This window comes from Cavia porcellus, unplaced genomic scaffold (assembly GCF_034190915.1).
Source record: "Cavia porcellus strain 051 isolate PalLab524CR breed Dunkin Hartley unplaced genomic scaffold, mCavPor4.1 scaffold_19, whole genome shotgun sequence".
NCBI classification, from domain to species: Eukaryota; Metazoa; Chordata; class Mammalia; order Rodentia; family Caviidae; genus Cavia; species Cavia porcellus.
The window spans coordinates 45278995-45297722 of NW_026947502.1; the positions used below are offsets into that span (position 1 = coordinate 45278995).

The 18728-nt window shown below is 39.2% G+C and overlaps 1 protein-coding gene across 6 annotated transcripts in view; it reads left to right on the plus strand.

The window, feature by feature from the left end:
- The window catches only part of Trappc9 (trafficking protein particle complex subunit 9), a 703342-nt gene that overhangs the window by 176627 nt on the left and 507987 nt on the right, over positions 1–18728 (plus strand). For all 6 annotated transcript variants that reach the window (XM_063231022.1, XM_063231023.1, XM_063231024.1 and 3 more), the window contains 2 exons: positions 7447–7573; positions 11152–11284. In XM_063231022.1, coding sequence (XP_063087092.1) covers positions 7447–7573; positions 11152–11284 — 260 coding nt within the window. The remainder of the gene's footprint in view (positions 1–7446; positions 7574–11151; positions 11285–18728) is intronic.

Consider the following 18728-nt stretch of genomic DNA (forward strand, 5'->3'; position numbering starts at 1 on the left):
AAGCATATGAAGTACCAAAGCTAGGTCAAGAAGATGTAAAACTGCTGAATCACCCAATTTCTATTAATGAAATTGAAAATGTAATGAAGTCCTAACCTACAAAGAAGAGCCCAGGCCCAGATGGATTCACTGCAGAATTCTACAAGAAATACAAAGAAGACCTAATGCCGACACTCCTTAAACTCTTCAATGAAATTGAAAGGGAAGCAATCCTTCCTAAGTTGTTCCTGGAAGCAAATATTACCCTAGTACCAAACCTGAGAAGGAGAACTACAGACCAATCTCCCTAATGAACACAGATGCAAAAATCCTCAATAAAATATTGGCAAATAGGATGCAGCAAATCATCAAGAAGATTATACACTATGACCAAGTGGGATTCATCTCAGGCATGTAGGGATGGTTCAGCATACGTAAATCAATAGTTACATAATTACATATCCACCACATCAATAAAACCAAAAGTAAGAAACACATGATCATTTCTATAGATGCAGAAAAAGCTTTTGATAAGATCCAACATTCATTGATAATAAGAACCTTGCAGAAAGAGCAGTGTCTCCTGAGATCCACACCATGTTGGAACTTAGAACCCTGGGAAGCCAAGCAAGCACCTCTCCTCCCTGTTAAGTGGAGGCAGTGTGGCAGACTGCAGCCCTTCCAGGGGTAGAACCAGCAGTGTCTCCTGAGATCCACGCCATGTTGGAACTCAGGACCCTGGGAAGCCAAGCAAGCACCTCCCCTCCCTGGTAAGTGGAGGCAGTGTGGCAGACTGCAGCCCTTCCAGGGGGAGAACCAGCAGTGTCTCCTGAGATCCGCGCCATGTTGGAACTGAGGATGCTGTGAAACCAAATGACCATCTTGCCTCCCTGCTAAGCAGTAGTGAATCTACTGCTACATGGCCTAGAGTCAAATATCCCACTTCCCCTATCCCCCCCCCCATTAGCAAATGGGAACCAGAAATCTGAGCATCTTCTGGGAGGTTGACCATAGCAAATAAGGGGGACTTCCTTCTACCATTTCTTTGAAGGCAAATATTTTTATTACTGTTTTGCTTTATTCTGATTAATGGTACTGCTCTATTCAATATTCTGTTTTGATAAGTTCTATAGTGTTCTATCTTTCATCTCATTTTGATATACCTGATTGAAAGAACAACTATTATAAAGATAACAAAATATACTGTGATACCTATTACTGTTATCCCAGTAACCTGCTGTGAAGTTCTGTGCCAGTTAAACTGTACAATCTTAGTTGGCTTTATTCTGACTTGTTCTGTTGTATACTTTCAAAATAAAATTAAAAAAATAAAAAAAAGAACCTTGGAAAAAATGGAATAGATGGTCGTTAGCTCAACATAATAAAGGCCATCTATGACAAACCAACAGCCAGTATCATACTAAATAGCCAAAAATTGAAGGCCTTTACTTTAAAATCAGGCACAAGACAAGGATGTCCCTTATCACCACTCCTATTTAATATAGTACTGGAAAATCACTAGCCAAAGCAATTAGACAAGAGTGAGAAATAAAAGGGGTAAAGATAGAAAAAGAAGAAGTTAAATTATCATTATTTGCAGATGACATGATACTCTACAGGAAAGACCCCCAAAACTCCATTGAAAGACTCTTTGATATAATAAATAAATAAATTCAGTAATGTAACTGGATACAAAATCAATACTCAAAAATCAATAGCATTCCTCTACACTAATAAGAAAATCACAGAGAGAGAAATAAGAGAAGCCATACCCTTCATACTAGCAACCAAAAAAAAAAAAAAAAAAGAAATATTTAGGAATTACTCTCACAAAAGAAGTGAAAGACCTATACAGGGAAAATTATAATACACTAAAAAATGAAATTGAAGATGATCTCAGAAAATGGAAAGACATCCCTTGCTCATGGATAGGAAGAATAATTATTGTGAAAATGGCCATTTTCCCAAAACTGTTATACAGATTCAATGCAATCCCAATAAAAATACTATCAGCATACCTCATAGATCTAGAGAAGTCACTCCTAAAATTCATCTGGAGTGAGAAGAGACCTAGAATAGCAAAGACAGTTCTAAGCAGTAAAGGCAAGGCAGGAGGCATCACAATCTCTGACTTGAAGTTATACTACAAAGCAAGTGTAGTAAAATCAACATGGTACTGGAATCAAAACAGAGCCTAAGATCAGTGGAATAGTTTAGAAGATACAACCATAACTACAAACATACTCAACCACCTTATCTTTGATAAAGGGCCCAAACATGGTCACTGGAAGAACGACAGTCTCTTTAATAAATGGTGTTGGAAAAACTGACTTTCCATATGCCGAAAACTAAAACTAGACCCATGTCTATCACCATGTTCTAAAATAAAACCTAAATGGATCAAAGATCTGAATATTAAAACAGAAACACTAAATGTATTGGAAGACAAATTGGGTAAAAACCTTGAAGACATAGGAGTAGGTAGAGAATTCATGAACTGGACTCACACTGCACAGGAAATACTTTCCAGAATCAGTAACTGGGATCATGTCTTATTAAAAATTTTCTGCATGTCAAACGAAATCTCCAGCATAGTGAAAAGAAAACCTAGAAACTGGGAAAAAATCTTAGTGAACTGTCCCTCAGACAAAGGACTTCTGTCTAAAACATATAAAGAATTTTAAAAAATCAGACCCCCAAAATTCAGAGACCCAATCCAAAAATGGGCATCTGAGATGGATACACACTTCTCAGATGAAGAAATACAAACGGCAAACAAATACATGAAAAAATGTTCAGCATCATTAGTCATTAGAGAAATGCATATTAAAGCCACACTGAGATTTCATCTCACTCTTGAAAGAATGGCCAAGATCAAGAAATCCACCAACAACAAATGCTGGAGAGGCTGTGGGGAAAAAGGGACTCTCTTACACTTTTGATGGGAGTGTAGACTGGTACAACCATTGTGGAGGTCATTCTGGAGATTTCTCAAAAACCTGGGATTGGAAGTCCCATTTGTTCCAGTTATCACACTTCTAGGCATATTCCCAGAAGAACTGAAAACATCATACCACAGTGATATATGTGCACCCATGTTTATAGCAGCACAATTTGTAATAGCCAGATCTTGGAAACAACCTAAGTGTCCATCAACTGAGGAATGGATAAAAAAGTTGTATTTTTATACAATGGAGTACTACTCAGCTATAAAGAATGATCGCATTGAGACATTTATAAATAAATGGATGCAGCTTGAGACCATACTCATAAGTGAAATAAATCAAACTCACATTTATAAATACCGAATAGTTTCCCTCGTGTCAGAAATGATAAGAATACATAAAAGTATGTGGTAATCTTGTTCCCAATTTTATTGGTTTGAAGCCATATAATGTTTTCACTCATTAATTGGAATGGTTTTAATCTGGGTTGTTCGATTTTATTGCGTTATAGTACAAATAGCTATTTTGAAGAAAACAAGACATTGTAATAGCTAGTGCTGATTTAGTATCATCTTGTTTTGTAGCCCCATCAGGCTTTTGTTCTTCTGTCTCCATCAGTCTTAACATGTTGTATCTTATTGGATTTTAATATATGTGATGGTATAAACAAAAGTTTTTATAGGCAAAGAGATAATTTAGAAACCGTTGTTTATTTTCCACTAGCTGGTTCTAAATTCTCTGTAATACTTTCATTCTCTTGAATGTTTTCACACTGTCTTGATATGTTTGATGCTATAGTATACGAAGTTATACTCAAATATTTCAAGGAAAGAGACATTATGGTAACTACTATTATATCAGTTTATCTGGTGGTGAAACACTATGAAGCTTAAATTGTTCTGTTCTGACTTGTGTTGTTCTGTTGTTATGTCCTTTTTTATTTCAATCTCCCCTTCTTTTTTCCAAAAAAAATTTTTATTTTTTTATTATTTTTTTAATTAAGGGAAAAATAAATTAAAAAATAGCAGGATACATTATAGCAACTTTTTTGTTTTCCTATTAACCTGATTTGAACCCCAGTATTGCTCTCCCCATCTTTTTTTGACTGATTTTACTCTCTTCTGTTTTGTTTGTCGTATCAAGTTTGAGGTTATATGCAACCACTTTGAAGGCAATAAGATTCACTATGAGGCCCATTGTGGTTTGACTATTATCTTCTTTTGAAGTCCTGTAAGGTCTCCAATGTTTAGGTTTTATTGGTTTTGTTCTGTACTGTTTCGTTCATTTCTATTATACCTGATGATATAGGCAACTCTTTTTAAGATAGTAAGAGGAATTATGGTAACCATTGTTGATTCCCTTGTATTCTGTTTTTACATCATGCACTATGTCCATCCTTTGTTTTGACTGACTGCTTTCTTTTGTCACATTTGGTTTTATTGTCTTCCAAAAAAATAATAAAAACTGTGGGAGCAATAAAACCCAAAATGTATAATTGTTATTTTAAAAAATAGAGGAAAAGAAAGTGCTTTAAAGGATACAACTGCATGTATATTTAAGTGTGTAAGATAGAAAACCATGTTACTAAGTTTTTGTTCGATCATTGAGCAGAACTGTTTACAGTCTCACTGTTTGAATGTCCACTTTGTATGCTTTAATTTTGTAATTTGAACAACTGTTTCTAAGATGACAATATGTAATCTATTATTTAGTGATTTCTTAGTGTATATTTTTTTTCTTGAAATTCCGTATTACTTGTACCCTTTTACTGTTTTTCTTCCCCCTTTAAAAAAAACCAAAACTCCTCACATCTTCTTCATTTATGGGTATTTGCTGTTTCCAAGATTTGGCAATTAGAGACTGTGCCTCTTTAAACAAGTGTGTATATATTGTTGTGATTGATGTTTTTAATTCTTTTGGGAAAAAACCAAGAAGGGGAATAGCTTGAAGTTTATTTTTTCTGCAAGTAGGTAGCTACCCCTGTTTTTTTCTGAGTTCCTGTTTTCTGTCCTTTGACTTTTAGTCTGTGAATTTATTTCTGAGTGAAATGTGTTTCTTGCATGCAGCATATTGTTGAATGATGTTCTCGACCCACCCTGTCAGTCTGTTTCTTTTGATTAGACAATTGAAACCATTATATTGATGGTTATAACTGAGATGCTTTGGCTTATTCTTGTCATATTAGTTTCTTATTGTTGTTCCTCTCCCCCTTAATTGCTTGCTTTGCCTGGTAGATTTTCTATTATTATTATTATTATTTTTTGTCTTTTTGAGACAGGGTCTTGCTATGCAGTTAAGTCTGGTCTTGAGCTCATTTTATAGCCCTGGCTGGTCTCAAACTTGCAGTGATCCTGCTGCCTCAGTCTTCCAAGTGCTGGGACTACAGGCATGCACCATCATGCCTGTTTTTTTTTTTTTTAAGAGAATTAAAAAACCCAATAAAATGATAGAGAATTCTAAAACAAGATGATAGGAAATTAACAATGGTTGTTATATTGCATATTGTTGTCTTCAGAATAGTTGCTCAGATTACCAGATTTAGGCATGCAAAGTTGATCAAAAAATACAAGTACTAACTTTTCCATTCAATGACTAATAGAATGAGTAATACAGTTATCTTAGCTGTCTTGCACAATTGGGAGTATATTTTTCCCCTTTCTTCTTTTCTCCTTTTGAACAGCTTCTTTCCCTTTTCGTAATATCTGTTGTACCTTTTGGACCTTTTTAATTATTTCAGTTTCTTACTTTCTATTGGGGTTCTTGGAGTTGTAGTCTTTCTTATCTCTTTTTGAAATCTCTTTCTCTTCTTTATCTCTTCAGGATATTTTGGAGAACTGATTTGGAAGTTATGAATTTCTTCAGTTGTTCTTTTAGACGGACTTATTTCTACATCCTGCATTCACACCTATGCTGCCACTTGCAGTCTATTTCCTATGGTTCTTTTCTGCCTTTCTTATTGCCTTACTTATCTCCTTTGTTCCAGTGTGAGAACTTACTTCACAGCATATGTACATTCATTCAAAGGCAGTATGATTGAAAAATATGGTGAATGTCTAAATTTTAAAAATGCATTACAGTGCCAGGGACATAGCTCAGTGGCACAGCACCTGCCTAGCAAGCACTAAGTCCTGAGCTCGATTCCCAGTACCGAAAAAAAAAATCCGTTTTGTAAAAGACACATTGCCATTAGTTCTCTTTGAAATACTCTCCTGACTTTCACCCTGTTGTTCTTGTCACTTTTTGAAGCAGTTCTGGGAGCCCTATTTCATGAATATCTTTAGTTGTACTATCATGGCTGCCTCTGTGTCCTGAATTGATTCAAAATGTTTTCTTCTTATGGTTATATTGAACTTGGGGGAAGAGCCATAGTTGCACAGACCCTGATTCAGCAAATAGGGTCAATAAGACATACGTAATGTTTTTACAAGCTTGCCTTTCTATTGGATGGTGCTTGAGAGCAGTGTTCACTATATTTTTGATAATACCTCTTAAAGACCTTGCCTTGTGGGCTTAGTTCTGTAATGCACCCAAAATTGGTTCAGGCTGCTTTGACCACTGTAGTAAAGAAAACAAACTCACTTAAGAGAATCCAAGATTTCTTCCCTGTTGAGATCTTTTAAAATTTATTTCAGCATTATTTTGTAAAATCCTGTTCATCATTCTTTGGCTCTGTTCCAAGGTTATTGATGGTTTTGATCTCTTCTTTTTAATGGTATTTAAAAAAAAAAGACTTTGCTTTCCGATTGCTTACTTCTAGACTATAGACATCTCTTTGCTTTTTGTTTTTCTGACTTTGTCAGTTTGTTAAATGTACTTGTAATTCAAGTTTCGATGTGGATTCCAAAGGGTTTCCTAGATTCATAGCTTTATTTATTTATTTAGTAAATACTTGATTGTGTGTCGGTTCTTCTGTTGTTTTCTTGCCCTGTTGCACTGGGTAGGGCCACTACTATAATGTTGGAAAATACCTAGAGCTGACACCTCTTTACTGTTTCCTATCATGGACAGGGAATCTGTCTTGTTCACTGGCCAGCTCATTGCCTGATACATGTTAAAATAAATTGATAATTCATAGATGCATTGGAGGGACATTAGGTGGTCATGTATTTTCATATTTTGTGTTGCATTTTCTTTCATATTAATAAAATATTTTTTCTTTGGGTTTGTACATCTACTTGGTAAGACTACACAGCACACAACACAACAAAACAAAAGACACACAAGAAAATAGTGAGTAAAATTGTCCATCAGCTGAATGCCTACAGTGCTGTCCTGTCCAGATTGTTTAGTGTTAAAAATACTTTAGTTCTTTTCTAAGGGCCTCTGTGTTTTTTTTTTTTTTTTTTTTTTTCTGTAAAAGCTTTTAGTGGTTTTGTTCCCACAGTTTTGGGCTTGCCTGTGGCAAATGTCTCAAGGCGTACTGACGACTGACGACTTTTTGGTACTGACGACTGACGACTTTTTGGTACTGACAACTGATTATAGACTAGGACAGATTCACATGTCCTTTTGCTCATTCTAGGGGCTCCTCACCAGTGGAGTGGAGTTTGAGGCTCTCCCTGCAGCACTTTCACTGCCAGCAGAGTCTGGTCTGTACCCAGTGACGCTCGTTGGAGTCCCACAGACCACTGGAACCATCACCGTGAATGGTAAGGAGGATTCTGTTTTGGTTTCTGCTCACAGTGGACTGCAGATTGCTGGTATTTCCTCATGAAGGCCTGAACTGAGCTTGTCCTTCCTTTTAGTCTTAACCAATTCAAAGATGATGAAAGGATTGGGCAGGAGGTGTGGCACAGAAAGAAAATGAGAAAGATAGCATTTCTATCTGTTATGCCCTGGAATAAAATGGTTTTGAGTGTGTGATATATGGACAAGGACACACCTGTCATGTCCCTGCTGTGGTAGGAGGTGTGTGCTCTGTGCTCTGACTCCTTACATTCCTTCTCCCACCTCCACCAGTCTTCCTTCAGGACATCCTCAGACACTGCTCAGCTTTCCTTGGAGTGTTTAGGCCATTCATAATGCTATGCTTTCCTTTTATCTGTGACAGACTGTTTGCCAACTTCATCAAAGAGTTGTGTGTTCACACAGATGACACCTCCACATTGGATGTGAGCATTCTGTATCCTGGATCTAGCCTATGACCCCACCAAAACTCTTGTCTCTGGGGTCCTTTGCTTTCCTGGCTAAATCCAGGGCCACTTTTTGATTTATTTCTAACTTTACTGCTCAGCAGTCACCTTTTTTCCATGGTGAGCATCTTTTTTCGCTTTCGGGGACATATACCCCTGGGATTTCTTTTTCCTTCTTTTTGGTGGTGCATGCTAGAGAGGAGCGTTCTACCACTGAGCTATATACCTACCCTTTTCTGGGTGTTCTGCTGCCCATCTGGTCACTTCTAAAGGCCCTTCTTGGGCTCCCCTCCTTTTCTTTCTTTCCTTCCCTCTGCTTCCCCTCACTTCTCCCTGTGCCTCTCCACTGGTTCTCTTCCTTCTCTTCTCCTTCTTTCCCTCCCATCAACTTCTTTCTCAGCGCCTACCTCAGGTGACCCCATCATCTCCACACACTTGCCTGTCTGCAAGTCCTGGTATGCTGATGATTCTGAGGGCCAGGTTTCCTTCCTGGACCTGCATATCCAGCCATGACCTCAGATATCCTGTGGGCACCCGCTAATCACATGTCAAACTGGAGTACACCACTTCTGCTTCTCCAGTTAGTTCATCAGTGAAGGCATCACCTCGAGTGAATTGTCCTGGTTTTTCGAAAGTCATGCTTAGCTCCTGTCTGCCAGCCTCCACAATCTCTGCATTGACTCCTCAGCACTTACTAAGAAAGGCCACTTCCTGTCTTACAGATTGACTCCTTTACAGGGGTTATCACAAAAGCCTTTGGACTGGCCTTCGTGACCCCTTTGTTAATAGATTTGTCTTCCTGTGGTCTGCTCCTTCTGTTTCTTCACCAGAAGTACTAGTGCCGTCATGTGCCTGAAGCATCCCTGGGTCTGTGTGACCCACACTTTGGGGATCCCCTCCTTTCCCTTCCTTTCCTTACTTGAATCTCACAGGCTCCTTTCAGCCCCAGAAGGGCTTCTATTCCTTGAGCCTTTACCAGGCTCTCCTACCTCATGCTTTGTGCTGCTTCTAGTGCCCAGCGCAGGTCTTTTCTTAGCTCCTTTATTCTACCTGGCCCCTGTGCAGTATTCCCGTAGTGCTCTATATGCCTTTCTCCTCTGTGTCACCTGTGGCTGGGTCCTCATAGACCTTTGCCTTGGTGGCTTTGCTTGTCTTGCTTAGCAGCATTGTCAGTGTGTAGTGTATAGCCTCACACATAATAGACCTCTAATATTTGTTGGCTGAGAAAGGTGCTCCCTGTTGGAACCAGCAGAGTCGGGCAGATGTGTTGCATTGAGCACTGTGGAGATTGAGTCCAGCATGGGGAACATGAAAACTAGGGAGGGGTATCATTAAAGGCCTGTCAAAGATCCTGAGTTTTAACAGCCCACTGGAAATTATCCCAGCGAATGGAATGGGTAATGGGGAAACAGGATATAGGAAGGGAGTTCAAGAGCCTGGTCTGATGATACATGCCTATAATCCCACATTCTAGGAGACTGAGGCAGGAAGATTGTAAATTTGAATCCAGCTAGGCCAACTTAGTAAGACCCTGCCTCAAAAGCAAAGCAAACAAACAGGTTGGGAACCTAGAACAGTTTAAAGCCCTGGGCTCAGTCCCCAGTACCATGAAAATGGGACTTCCAGGCAGCGAGAACAGCATGCTTGAAGACTGGTGGTAGCAGAGACCATTGTGCTTACATCTGAGGTCCGTGGATGCCCAGGTAGGTGGCTGGGGCAGGGAGTGGTTGTCACAGGCCTGGAAGGAAGATGGGGCAAGGCTGCTGCAGTGTTGGAGTACAGCAAGCCTAGGTGCGTGGATGGTCTCTCAGTTGCCAGGGGCCAGAGATAGTCCTGGTGGCAGTGGCCATAACAGAGGCAGGGTTTACTTGTGACAGGAGTGGAGTGGGGCAGACAGACAGAGGGAGTGATGGACCTGAAATGTGGGACAGATGCTGGCACGACACTGAGAAGTCTGCAACGGGGTCATCTGTCTTTGGTGCTGGCGGGCTGTGTTTGAGCCTGGAGTGCCTTATGGAGGGTGTTGAAAGGGCTTGCTATGTTGTCAGGTGTCCTCATGGACAGTACCAAGTTTTTGTGATCTGACTTGAGGTTAGGTACAGTGGTTTTAAGCAATGGGGGAAAAATCACTAATTTTTATTAAGAATTATAAAATAATGACTGCTCAATGGATAACAACCACACCATAACAAGTTCCACGGGAGGCAAGTAGAGGGGGCTTAGTGGCAGAGGGGGATTTCTAGGAAGCAAATGTTTTCCAGGGAAAGAAGCCCTTCAGAAAACTCACGGTAGAAAGAAGGGAATGTGGGTGCTGTGAGAACAGCCTCAAGCCAAGTGAAGGGAAGAGAAGAAAAGTGTGATTCATCCCGCAGGGAGTAGCTCTCTCCTCTCTTTATGATGGGACAAACAGTTCAACAAGAATGTACAAAAGTTGTTGCTGTAAGCATGTAGTGGTTAGGTATTTTTAATTTTGTTGCACAGTAAATGTTGTTTATAATAATTATCTCTTGAAATTTCAGAAGCCATTTTAAAGCTTTGCTTAAACAATTTAAAGTGCTTATCTAACCAATAGACCTCTTTTTAACACAGAAGATTTGCTAATCTTAAATTACGGTACTTCTGCACACACCGCAGATTTGCTGTATCACGTAGCAGCTATAATAACAATAATTGGCTCTTGAACTTTCATCTCTCAACAGAGGATTCTGAAGCGTTTTTCAAATACTCATTAAGTTACAGTATGTCCTGGAAGGAGTATTAACTGTCATTCTCCTTTTAGAGATGGACAAATCTGAAAAACAAACTACTAAAGGGAAAGGATACTGATTAGTAAATTGTACAGATTTATAGTGTTCATGGGGCTTCTCATGCACCCAGCATGGACGTTGTTGGCCTCATGAGCCAGGTTACAGGTGCCACTGTCATCTCTATTATGCATGAAGACATTGATGGTCTTTGGGTTGGAGGAGGAAATAATGGAGCAAAAGCAGGTTATGGGACAAGTTTTCTGGAAAGGAAACCCGTGGTCTTTTCATTCCTTTGGCAGTGGTGTGCAACGCAAAGCCCTGCAAAGTGATGTTTGTCCTGTGTTCCAGGTTACCGTACCACCGTCTTTGGTGTCTTCAGTGACTGTTTGCTGGATAATCTTCTGGGAGTAAAAACCAGTGGCTCCACCGTGGAGGTCATTCCGGCTTTGCCCAGACTGCAGATCAGCACTTCGTTGCCCAGGTAGTGTTTCCTAGCAGTGCATATGACTGTTTTTTTTTCCTTCCAGTTTTAATTTTCTTATTAGTATATGTTTTTAGTACATGATGATTACATTCCTTGTGGGGAATTAGTACATGTATATAACATCTCTTAATTATGTTTTTAAAAATTTCCTTCCTTCCTGCTTTCTTCCTTCCCTTCATCTCTTGGTCCCCTTCCCATTTGTAGAAGATCTTCCTCCCTACTTCCTATTATCTTTCTTTTATTTTGCTTCTTATTTATATTTTGTGTTTCCTGCATATGGTTATATGGTATTTAAGCTTATGTGTCTGATTTATTTCAAAGTGCATTCATTTTCCTACGAATGACTCAAGTTTCTCCTTTATGGCAGAGTAATATGCTATTTTTTATAAATATCACATTTTCTCTCTCCATTCATCTGTTAATGAACAGAAGTCAACTCTTTTAGTGTTGTATTTAAAAAAATAGCACAAAGAGTGAGTTAATCTGAAGTTTTCTTTTGTCCAAAATACGAGTGAAGAATTTCTTTAAAATAACCAATGGTTAATGGCTTTGCTGCAAGTGCATTGGAACATAATTGAGATTTTTCTTATCAAGATCAGCACAAAATGTGAAATTACCCTTTGGAACCATAAGTTTTTGGAAAAAACAGTTAAGGTTTTAGGGGATTTAAGAAAAACTCTTAACTTTTACAAAATGGTATTGTTATTATTATTTTTTTAACATTATAGAAAAGCATAAAGAAGAATGAGAAATAAATCTTAGGAGTCCTAGAAGCAATTGCCATAATGTTTTATGGTATTTCCACAAAATATTTTATCCATTATTTTTAGAAAAGATACATATTCCAATAGTTGAAATCACATTCCATCATTTACAATGTCATAGATTATTTTTTGTGTAACTACATAGCTGAAACTTTTCCTCATGTCTTTATGAAACTTCAATTTTTGCTGATTCAAAAAACACATCCTAGAGATACCAGTTCAGAATTGCATAACCATTCATTTCCTAGATACTGGAAATTGAGAACTTCTCAAGTTTTGCTCATGTGTATAATAATGAACATCCTTTGGACCATTTTTATAAAGTGAATCCTGTGCTTTTCTGAGATGTTTTTAAGGGGGTGCCTACTTTTAATGGGCCTATTCATTTGCTACGCACTGTGCTAAATGCTAGTGCTATGACAGTGGGCTTGGCCATCCTAGTCTTTGTCCCCATGGGAAATTCTTCAGATTGACAAATGGCTCAGCATCACAAGATCCTGTGGCACATGCTGTGTGCAACCTCAGGGATGCAGAGAAGATTCCTTCAGGAGACCACATCAGCAGGTGATGGTGGCTTAAATGTGTGGGAGAGTAGTTGCTTAACAGAGGAAGCTGAGATGGGAAGAGGCATCATACGATTGGGGAGTAAAGTGAGATGGAGTTAAGTTAACTTGGAGGGAATCCTAGACTTGATTGTTAGAGCCACAAGGATTAAAAATTTTTAGAAGAAAACAGGAGAGAATATTCATGACTTTGGGGTAGAAAAAGTGTTTTTTTTTTATATGACAGAAGAAAGCAGGATCTATAAAATAAAACTTTGATAAATTGAACTTCATCAAAATTAAAAACATTTGTGCTTCCAGAGAGACCATTAAGCAAATGAAAAGACAACTCACAGGCTGAAAGAAAATATTTGCACATCATATATCTGGTAAAGAGCTTGTATTCACATAAAGAACTTTAAAAAGTCAGTTATAAGAAGACAAACAATCTAATTAAAAATTGGCAAAAGATTTGAATAGCTCTTCAACACAAAAGAGGAACATGTAGCTAATAAGCAACCTGAAGGATGCTCAGCAGAATTCATCTTTCTGGAGCTGGAGCATGAAGATTCTAGTTCACATCCTCTAGACTGGCTGTAATCAGAAGACAGATGACAGCCAGGGTGGCGAGGTGCTAGAAGACCAGGACCCCTCTCTTACTGCTGATGGACATGAGTGCTTTCTGACAATCTGCTAGTTCCTTAACAGTTTAACATAAATTTACCACATAACCCAACAATCCCACTGCTAGGTATCTGCCCAAGACTAATGATAGCATATCAGGTATGATCTAAAAATATGTGAATGTTTAAATTTTAAAAAATTTGTTGGAATAAAAGACACAATGCCATGGATCCCCTTCAAGATACTCCACTTTACTTTGAACACACTTTATTCCATTGTTCTTGCCATTTTCTGAAGCAGTTGTGGAAGTCCTTTTTCCTGAGTGTTCTTGGTTGCCTTGTTGTGACTGCCTTGATATCCCGAGTCAACTCAAAATGTTTAGCTTTTGTTGTCATTTTGACTTTGAGGAGGAGCCAGAAGTTGCACAGTGCCAGACCCAATGAATAAAGGGAACGAGGTAATGTAAGGTAATGCTTAAGAAAGGTAATGCTTTTACAAGCCTACCTTTCTAGATTGCATTCAACAGTGGCATTCTTATCTCACCGCATAAAGATACTCATGATAGAGGATTTCCAGAATGGCTTTAGGAAGTGATAAGAATGATGGGAAAAGTGTGTTCAAAGTGAGGACTATTTTTAGAGTAATTAATAGCAATATATTTTTATAATAAAATTTTAAAAATTCAAATATTCATTGTATATTTTAGCTGTAACTTGTATTTTGATAAGAAAACTTGTGTATTAGTGTTCATAGTAACATTATTCACAATAGTCAAAGGAGTGGAAAAGACCCAATAACTATCAACTAATGAATGGAAAAACAACATGTGGCACATTTTTACAATAAAATTCCACTCAACATAGAAGTGAATGAACTCCTGATACTTATTGCAGCATAGATGAACCTCAGAAATAGTACACTAAGTAAAAGAAGCCAGATGTAAAAGATCACATAGTAAATGATTGCTTTTCTATGAAATTTCCATAAAAGACAAATCTATAGATGCACGAATCAGATCAAGATTTGGATTGGGCAGGGAGTGGGATTGGGGATTGGTTGCAAGTGCAGCAAAGCACCTCTTTGGGGGGATGGATATGTTGTAAGACTGGTGTCAGTGATGGTTATGGTACAGCTTTTTAAATTTACTCACAATGATTACAGACTTAAAACAGGTGAATTGGATGGTTGTAAATTATGCCTCAGTTCACTTGTTTAGATGAATCGTTTTGGTTTGGCTTTGGTATAGTGTAGATAGCTGATGGGAGCTGAACCCACAGCAGCCTTGAGAGAATGCTCTCATCTGTGTCTCTCCTGGGCATGGACTGCCTCGAGCCTGGCAGCTTTTATTTATTTATTTATTTATTTATTTAAGGAGAAAAGAGAAAAAAAAAACAGTGAAAGGGTACAAGTTATACAGATTTACAGAAGAAAAAAATGAACAGTAGGAAATCACTAGTTAATGGATTACATATTGCCTTCTTAGAAATAATTGTTCAAGTCACAAAATTAAAGCTTGTAGAGTGGACATTCCAACAATGATACTGCAAACAGTTCTGTTCAATGATCCAATAAAACTCTGTGATATCATTTTCTGTCTTACACACTTAAATATACATGCAGTTATATAGTTTAGAGCACTTTCTTTTCCTCTCTTTTGTACAATGACTGTTACACATTTTGGGTTTCATTGCTCCCACGGTTCTTATTGCTTTTTTGGAAGAGAGTAAAACCAAATGTGACATAACAGAACAGAATCGGTCAAGTCAAAAGGGTGGACATAATAGATAATGTAAAAACATAATACAAGGTGATCAACAATGGTTACCATAATGCCTCCCGCTATCTCTAATAGAATTGCCTATATCATTAGTTAGAATACAATTGAACAAAACAGTAAAGAACAAAACTGACAAAACCAAAACATTGGAGACATTGTAGGTCTTCAAAAGTAGATAAAAGTCAACGAGAATGGGCGTTATAATGAATCTCATTATCTTCTCAGCTGATGCCTAAACTTTCGAACCTGATACTATCCAGCAAAACAGAATAGGGGAACATCAGTCAAAAACAAGATGGTGAGAGTAATACAGGGCTTCAAATCGAGATAATAGAAAGTCAAAGTGGGTTACTATATTATATCCTGCTATTTTTTTCCCTTTAATTAAACGGATAAAAATAAAAAAGTAAATAGTGGAGTGGAGATTGAGAAAAAAGAGGGCATAACAGTGAAACAGCGCAGATCAAAACATAACCACTTAAGCAGAATAGTGTTTCACCACCAGATAATTCCGACCCAAAAGTAGTTACCATATTGACTCTTTCCTTGAAGTCCTTGAGTTCAACTTCGTATACTGTAGCATTAAGTATATCAAAACAATGTAAAACCATTTAAGAGAATGACAGCATTACAGAGTATTTAGAATCGACTAACAGAAAATGAACAATGGTTTCTGTATAATCTCCTTGTCTTTAAAAGGTTTTTGTTTATACTATCGTACATAATAAAATCCAATAATATACAACCTGTTTAGACCATTGGAGACAGAAGAACAAAAGCTAGATGAGACTTCAAAAAAAGATGATACTAAATCAGTATTACCTATTAAGATGTCATTTTCTCCAAAATAGCTGTCCCTATCATCCAATCTTCTCTGTCTCATTTCTGTTGAGCTCTTTTTCTGTCAGTAGTTGTCAGTTTGTCTTCTTCATTTTGTTCTCTGCTCCATTCGTTGTGGCCTCCCCGCCACTATTTCTGGGTTCTTTGTATTTTCCTTTTTTTAGAATATCCTGCAATACTTTCTGTAGGGTTGAATTGGTGGTTGCAAATTCCCCCAGTTCCTCTTTATCCTGGAAGCACCTTGTTTTTCCATCAATTTCCAGGGACAGTTGTGCAGGATATCTCAATCTTGGCTGGAGATTATTATCTTTCAAAGCTTGAATTATTTCCCTTCATGCTCTTCATGATTTGATGGTTTGTGCAGAGAAATCTGCTGTGATTCTGATGGGTTCCCTTGTAAGTGGTCTGTTTCTTGTCTCTGACAGCTTTTAATATTCTGTTCTTGTATTGAATTTCTGGAATTTTTATTATTATATGCCTGGGTGTTTCTCTGTTAGGGTTGTAGGTAGCTGGGGTCCTGTATGCCTCATACATCTGAGTATCTTTACCTTTTGCTAAATTAGGAAAATTCTCCTGGATTATTTCTGTGAGTAGCTTTTGTAGTTCACTTGTTTGTGTCCCTACTTCTTCTTTTATGTTCTTAATCCTTAAATTATGGCTCCTCTTATCATCTTCTTGTCTTTGTATTATTGCTGTTTGTTTCTTTGTTATTTTTAAGAAGTTTTCATTTCATTCTTCCATGTTACAAGTCTGCCCTCCAGTTCAGATAGTCTGTCCTTGGTTTCTTTCAAGCTGTTATGCCAGTCTTGGATAGACTTCTTAATTTCTTGATAGTCCCTTTGAACCTGCTTCACGTACTCTATGCTTTCTCTGTTTTCTCCATCAAACAATTCTCCCCTCTTTTTCTGTTCTTCCATTCCACCATCTGTTTTTTCCTGGGTGGTGCTTAGCATTTCTCTAACTATTCTGCATACTTCTAGCTTCAGGTCGTTGATAACTTCATTCCTGAATTGGTCTATGAGGCTCTCTATATGGCGCTTAATGTCTATTGGTGCGGTGTCCGCTATTGCCTGTTTCTCAGAATTGGGGGCCGAGGAGCCTTTCTTGTTTCTGCCTTTCCCCATATTCTCTGTTCCTTATAAAATGCAAGCTTACAAAGGAGGCCCAGCTTCCCTGCCTGTCAGCCACAGCCTGATCAAATTGCGCTGGCTAGGTGTTCCCGCCCACTGCTGCGCACCAGGGAGTTACGGACTAGGCAACCTATGAGGGAGTCAGTCGCCCCTCCGGGCCACCGTCAGGCTCTGGGATCTGGGTTGGGCCAGCCTACCAAGTCTGCCCACAGCGTCACGCAGGCCAGGCACTTTTCACCAATCCCGTCTGAGAGGGGAATGTGTGGCTGGAGTCGCCACCGCACCCTGCTCTTACAGGACTGCCCGAGCCCAGAAAATCCTCCACTGGAGTCAAACTGTGGTAGAGTGTCAGTTTCTCTCACTCACCTCGCCACAAGTCAATGTATGCCTCCTTGTCCGTCCTGTTTTCGGCTCCGTTCTCAGACTCCAGTTCCCAGAGCTTCTGTGCGTCTCTCCTTGCCGAGCCGCTGTGGAGGCAGCCAGCCGCCGAGCGGCGGGAAACCCAAATCGCAGTTTCCAATGGCGCGGGGTCCAGCCTCCAACCCGAGTCTTTTCTGTTCCTATTTTAGCGCCAGGACTGCATTCCAAGTTGGTTTCTCTCAGCCCAGTTCGTTCCTGAGTCAGCAGAGCATATCTCTACCGGCTCATGTCTCCTTAGTCCGCATCATTCCTGACTTCTGAGCCGAGCCTTTCAGAGAGCCTCCGGTAGTTGCTGTTATCTGTCCGCCATGTTCTCCGATGAGCGAGCCTGGCAGTTTTGGCCACTCAGTCTGTGGACTCCATCCACCCAGTGCTTGCTTGCCATTTGCATTGCTCCTGATGGTAGAGTGGCACACGAGGCCCAGATTGAGAAAGACACAGCCTGGGCTTCAGGTTAAGGCAGAGCACCAAGCTCTTGAACTGACATTTGAGAGCTCTGAGTGAGCTGGTCATGCGGTGACTGTGGTACCGCGGCCCCTCAGCACTCCAGTAGAGGGGTGAGGTGACTCAAGGTGAAAAGCACCAAGAAAAAGAGCTATTAATAATAAGAAGGTAGGTAATGTGTCCTTTGACTTGCTAGTGAGGCCATCTCAAAGGTCATCTTTGTAGCTAGTGAGTGAATGAAGCAGGTACACTGAGTCCCGCTCTGTCCCTCATTTTTCTCTGCTGTTACAATTGTTCCTACAAAGAGTGCCCGACTGCTTCCATTTTTATGGTTCTGTGGATGCATTTTGATGAAAGTATGCTTACTTTTAGGTATCTGTCTCTTCCCACAGAGAACCTGCCTCCCCTGGCTGCTCATGGAACCCACAGCACAGGGGAACTGGGTTTGTGAATGGCCCTGTGGTGTAGTCTTTGAGAGAGACCAGGTGCTGGGCAAAGGTGTTCTGATGGAGCTGATTTGGAGTTAGCATGTTTTTATTTCTTAGTTTTAAATCATGTACATAATGTGGAGTCCCTCAGAGGTGTGAGGAGATAAAGAGTACATATTTTTCTAGAGTGATTTCTGGCTTAAATGGTGACTATAATTTAAGTGAGTGTTGATTGTAATGTAATTTAAACCTTCTTTTGCCTGATTCATCAGAGTTGCTCACATTGCTTGATGTCTTTGCTGTGTGTCCATCCTCTCTTGGGGATTAGTTAATTTAGTTAAAAATGTCCTTCGCCTGGTCTGCCCTGGGTCTGGGATCACAGTCTGGAGGGAGAGTCAGACTGTTGGGAGCGGATGTGCCAACTGCTCCTGAAACGTGGAGGCCGGAGGAGGTGAACCCATGTCTCCCTTCT